Source organism: Benincasa hispida, chromosome 8, assembly GCF_009727055.1.
Source record: "Benincasa hispida cultivar B227 chromosome 8, ASM972705v1, whole genome shotgun sequence".
NCBI lineage: Eukaryota > Viridiplantae > Streptophyta > Magnoliopsida > Cucurbitales > Cucurbitaceae > Benincasa > Benincasa hispida.
In genome coordinates, this window is record NC_052356.1 from 9,836,059 (window position 1) to 9,842,584 (window position 6,526).

The 6,526-nt window shown below is 35.0% G+C and overlaps 1 protein-coding gene across 1 annotated transcript; it reads right to left on the minus strand.

Moving 5' to 3' along the window:
• Positions 1–4,373: 4,373 nt before the first annotated feature.
• LOC120083909 lies at positions 4,374–6,119 on the minus strand. The gene has a single exon (XM_039039817.1). It carries the CDS (start codon positions 6,117–6,119, stop codon positions 4,374–4,376), a length of 1,746 nt encoding a protein of 581 aa, XP_038895745.1.
• Positions 6,120–6,526: the final 407 nt, after the last annotated feature.

A 6,526-nucleotide genomic window follows, 5' to 3' on the forward strand; every position in this document is an offset into this window, starting at 1 on the left:
ATATCCAATAAACAAAGCTCCTTGGTTATCTTATGTAAACTTAAGCATGTATATGTGATATACAAGTAAATCATGCCTTAAGTCATAATCTAAATAGGTCTGTAGTATAAGGATTAAGGTGGGATACCTGATCCTGGTGACACTATGGATACGACCCTCTTTGTAGAGGTTTGCAAGTGTTGTAAACTACTACAGATGGTAGATCCTGACCATTCATGTGGAGATGTGCGAGCGGGGGTGTTCTATACAAAGAGTTTGTATAAGACCTGGACCACGAGATGACTAGACTCTGTATATAACACCATTGATACTAGAGACTTACATCTCACCTAAACGACCATAGGTGACACGACCACAATCTTGAGTGTTTTGGGAACTTTTACTTTTGAGGGTGGTCCTTTGATTAGTATGGGTGAGAGTGACCAGATTGTCAACTCAACATGCCTACCTTTTTGGGGACTTGTCTGATCTGGGATTTGGGCACTCAATCCACAAAATGGAATTCACTCCTTTCCCAAAGCAGGGATAAGTAGAGAGATTGCTCCCTTAAGGGCTGATTCCGGGGCTTGAACATAGTGGCCACAACTTCTCTTTGGAATAGAAGACTCATGTTCATTAGAGGGTGGTACTTAAGAAGTTAGATATAACTACAGGGGCATAACGTTTATTGGCCGAGCTGTACTTATGAGCGATCTGTGAAGGGTTGTCGCACTGCTGATTGGTTAAGATGAACACATAATATATCTGTGGTAAGGAGAGTTCAGCTGTCAGTCTTTAGTGGAGTGTCTGGCAGTTAACGGATGGTGGATCTCGTGACTAAAGAGTTTAGTCAATTATTCATGTACCGTTAGAGCTTCGAGCTACAAGTCCATAAGGTCCCCTTGGTAGCTCAATGAATTCAGTTGAGGATTAATTCTTAGTGTTGATTTGAAATGTTCAAATTGACAAGAGGTATTTTGATTATATATGATATAATCAGTATGATGTATGAGATATACCTAGTGGAGAATTAATGTAAATGAGATTTACATTAAGTACCATGGAAGAAAAAGAACTATAGTTTATATGTCTCAGGAGATGAAATATTAAAACTATAGGTTATAAATATAATATGATAAGTTGGTTATCATTTATATTTGTAATAATATTAATTATTGGATAATTAAATATTTTTCTCTAATAACCAATTGAGTGGGAGGTTATTGGTGGTTCATGGTAACCGTGAGATAAAAGAAAAATTGTTTTCCTAATTTTAGTAAGTATTGAAAAGTTTTTTCAAAAGGTTGATTTTTTTTTTTTATTTTTGCTCTCTTGCAAAAAAAAAAAAAAAAAACTCATGGACTGTCAAGTAAATATCGATTTACTAAGCGACATCTTGAGCGAAATAAATGACCGTGTAGTTTTTTGTAGGCGACAGACATGGTACTAAGCGATGAGCTAAACGATCGCTTAGCTTTTTCTAGACGATCGCTTAGCTTTAGCTAAACGATTGGGCATCGACCTATGCGATAAGCTTCTGTCTTCTCCCACTTGTCCAATCGTGTACACGATTGTTTATTCCTCCTTTGCTTGCCTTATTCCAAGTCCACATAGAGTCCACCTTCTAGATTGTCTCAACGAAAATACCAAGGTAACCTTCTTGGTGGTGTCATACTTAACTCGACACCGTCGAGGTTTTGTAGAGGTCGATTGTGTTGCTAGGGAGTTCGTGACTGAGGCGATCGCTGAGGATGAGTACGAAGTGTTCGTGCAGTGTTGCGGTCGTGTTGTTCGAGCGTTCGAGGTTACTGTGTTCGAGCATTCGTGAGTAAGGAGCATGGAGACGAGTCGACAAACGTTCGTAGCTTTTCTCCTTGATTTCTTGTTGTATCATGTTGTGATTTCTATAACAATTGCATAATTGTTTTTTTTATTTATGACTGTAATTGTAATGTTCATTCATGATTGTAATTTGGAATGATCTATTTTCCGCTGCTTATGGAAATCTCGGATTCGATTTCCTTCAACTCTACCTTTTTCCACGGTCCACTCTTTCCCCTGTAACCAATTCTCCCTCTGCCAAATCGGTTGCAATAGAATTCTTAAGTGCATTTCCTTCTTTACCCTTCCTCTTATAAGTGTAAATTATTGGGGGTTTAATAGTCTGATGTATGTTATTAATATGAGCATGATCTTGTTTTACAAGATATTTTACAAGAATGTATAAGCATGATCTAGATCTTGTTTGGCATGTATGAGGATGTATGAGCTTTATGTTATGTTTTATGTGTGAGACTGTTTAATAATGCATGATAATTATGTTAGTGGTAGTTGCCACTTTTCCGTAGTCGTGTACCCACAAGAGGTTAGTGATCTCTTTCAGGATTTTAATAGAGGTTTGTATTTCCTCCGAGATTCACCAGAGGTTAGTGATCTCCTTCGAGATTTCACTAGATATTTGTGTTTCTTTCGAGATTCACCAATAGTTAGTGATCTCCTTCCGAATTTTACCAAAGAATTGTAATCTTCTTTGAGATTTCACCAGAGGTTTATATTTTCTTCGAGATTCACCAAATGTTAGTAATCTCCTTCAAAATTTCACTAGAGGTTAGTGATCCTTTGGGATTTTATCCGAGATTAGTGTTTCCTACAGGATTCACCAGAGGTTAGTGATCTCCTTCGAGACTTCACCAGAGGTTAGTGATTTCTCTTGGGATTTCACCAGAGGTTGTGGCTACATCTCATCTATGGTAAGTCAGGTTAAATTATTCACTATTTGACATTCCATGAAAATTAGAGGTTTATGCATGTTCCACTAGAATGTTGTATTTATTGGACATAAATGCTTAGCCTGACCTTGGTAGTGGTGTTACTAAATATTTTTTATACTCATTTTTTCTCATGTTTCTTTTTCAGATAAAAGTAAAAACAACCCAACAATGAATCCGTGACCATGCCATTAGGACCAGAGAGATGATTTCGCTCATGTTTTGATGTTTTGATGTTTTAAATTCCAGTCTTGATATTTGAACTAGGAGTGTCGAAAAAACCCGACGACTCGAAAAAATCGATCAACCCAACCCAACCTGTGCGGTTTGGGCTATGTTATCAACTTATTTGGGTTGGGTTGAGTTCAAATAAATGAAAATTTTATGGGTTGGAATGGTTCATGGGTTCACTTAATATAATCCAAACTAATCCGAATTTATTATTAACTTTAAATATATTTTTTTATTACTTATAACACAATTAATTATGTATATATTGATTTTAATTTTATTTAATTCCAATATTTTTTGAATAATTTATTCTTCAACAACTCTTAAAAGTAGTTTCTTTGTACTTTAGAAAGAAAATTTTCACTATATAAATTGAAATTGAGTTGTTAATCTTAATTCAATATATGAAAATAATTAAATTAGATTTTTATATATTTATGTTTTGCTTCTTTTTAGAACAAAATTTTAAATAAATGATCTAATTAACCCCAACCAAATCAACTCAACCCAAATATTTCATGGTTGGATTGGGTTGAGTTCATTTTTTAATAAGAGTTATTTGGGTTAAAAAAATTTACAAACCCGAACAATTAAGTTGGGCCTAAAAAGTCTTTCAATCTATCCAACCCAATTCATGAACACTCCTATACAAAAGTAAAATTTGAACTTAGAGTTCCATTGTTTGAAATTTTTATTTATAAAACTTCATGAAATTTATTTTTATTTTAGAGGGACCTTGACAAAAAATTTCAATTATTTAGATTTTTACAAAAGCTATTTATTCAATAAAATTCTTTTGATTTTCGTTAAAAATTATGAGAGAGACATTTTGAGATTTATGCATGCATGTAGTAACGGCCTAGTATAAGTCCTAGAAAGTGGATAGTTACACATTGATAACAATATCTATCACAACTATAATTAAATTTTGCTATTTGTGTAAACATTTTTTCCTTATTTTTCTATTTTTGAAAATCCCCCTACTTTAAACTATTCTTAATTTTATAAATATTTTTAGATTGTCGATTTTACTTTTTGGACCTTTTTCAAAACTGTCTATTAGATGTGGTCACTCATCTAGATGCTCCTAAATTTATTTTGTGCTGTAATTAGACTAAGCTGCAAAAAGATAGGTACAACGATGAAGCACCATAATATCCAATCGGTCAATCCATTTACTAATAGCAACTCATTTTGTTTTTAGAAAATTAAAAAGTACACTAAAAATAGAAAAAAAAAGGGGTTAGATTTTGCATGTATTACCATCTTAATAAATTTCGATGGTATTTGATTTTTGAACAACCCTATTCTTTAAAAAATGATAAATCTAAAACCAAAAACGAAAAACAAAAACAACAAGAAGAAAAGTAAAGTGTCATTGATAAGTTGCTTTCTTTATTTTGAGACAAATTTGCTTCCATCATCATCATTATCAGTAGTGTCGTTCTTCATCTTCTTATTATCCGAAGAATATAATTCCGTATCCGATTGAGTACTCCACATTTGATCATCTCTATATCTCTTGTATATATCCCCTTTATAAAACTCTCTAGTTCTATAAGCCAACACAAAGGAAGTCATTGCTCCAAACAATGTCACTAAAACCAAAATCTGGAAAGACTCACTAAAGCAATGAGTTCCTGTACAAGTTAGCCCCTTCCCATTCTTCACGTTACCGATTTTCGTAGCTTCCCGATCGTAAAACTTCCCCACTACATGAACATTCATTATATAAGATCCAAATGGAACTGCCAATTGCCCACAATTCAGAAGCGTGGAGTAATGTTTAAGCCCAAAGAGATCAGAGATTAAAGCAAATAGCAATGGAGTTTGAGCTCCAAATCCAAACCCAATAATCAATGAAGCTGCATACACTGAATCTTTATAAGGGAAAGCAATGGAGATTAGACCAATGCTAGTTATAACTTGGGTAAGGCCAAACATAAGAGGACGAGGTAATTTGTATTTTGTCATAAGAGTTTCGGAGACGAAACCGGAGCAAACCCGGCCGAAGAAATTGAAAATGGAAATCCATGAAACGAAGACATTTATGGTTTCAGATGGATAGTTAAGTGATTCAGCGATTTGGCCAAGATTATCAATGGCAGCAACTGATGAACCACAAGCTGAAACTGTTGCTATGAAAATAAGAGCCATGTCTTTGCTAAACAGAGCTTGTACGATACCAAAATCTTCTCCTCTTTGAGGCTTGTTAGATCTTTTATTTGAGAAACAAGGTGAAGAAGTTTCAGAAATTTCTTCAAGTTTTTGAACAGGAATTGAAACTACAACTGAAGGATCTTTGGTTTGTTTATTGAGTTTGAAGAGAAACAATTCTTCTTTAATAGCTATCAAGAGAGGGAGACAGAGCAAGACAACAATGACGGACGTGCCACCAACATAATTAGCATGAGTGAAAGGAGTGTGTTTTTGGGTTATGGTGAGAAACAAGATGAAGACCGCCATTGTAATGGAGACGTAAAGTAAATGGAAGAACACTTTGAGTTCTTGTGGATGCTTCCTAGCTTTGATCGTTCGAAATGAAAGAAAAAACAAGAAGCATATAATGGAGGGTAGCCATGAAAGAAGGAGTACAAGATTGATAGGATCTTGATGGCCATAAATGGCAAAATAGATTTGAGTTAAAATGGCTCCACCAAGGCCCACAAAGCCCTTGAGAAGGCCTAAAATGATGCCTCTTTGATCAGGGAAGTTTCTGACACTAGTTACCATGACGGCCGTATTGGCAAAGTTTTGTGCATTAGCGGAAATGTAAATGTAAATAAACATTAGCCACAGTTCAGGCTTTGGGACGTACTCAGTAACAGAGAGCCAAATCATGAAGTAGCTGAAGAAGTTGAGGGTTAAGCCTACAAGGAAAAGCATCCACGGCGGAGCCACCTCGGCAAAAAGTCCAGCAAAAACACCGAGGTTGGAACCGAGATCTTTAGCGAATCCCAAGTGGCTAAGTTGCGTTTGATTATAATCAAATTTGGTCTTTAAAACTTTCGAGTATGTACCAAACAAGTAAGTTGAACCACAGCCGATCATGATGAGAAATGCGGCGAATACCGAAAACCATCGTCCTTCGACAACTTGCTTCACAAATCGCCAATTTTCTGCACCACGGTCCGAGCCCATTTCGTCGTTAATCAAATAATTGGGTGTTGGAAATTGATAATTGATTAGGAAGAAGAGGAGCCAGCTTTGGTATAGAATGAAGATTGACGATTTAAGATTGAGAATGAGATTTTGAGCCTCCAATTTTGTACATTATAAAAGAAACTCAGATTTGCAGTTTATTTACCAAACATATTACCTAAGACAGACATCGGTAGAATTTAATGATGGAAAATGATTGTGCTAGTTGAAAAAACTTGCAACTTCCTCTCCAATACCCTGTCAATTACTAGCTTTTAGTTGAACCAACAAGAATTAAAATAATAAACTATCTTTTACTTATTTTATTTATCAAGTTTGTCGCTTTCATACTACAATTACGCCTTTTTAAATTAGATATGCAAGATGAAGGAATAGAACTTAACTTC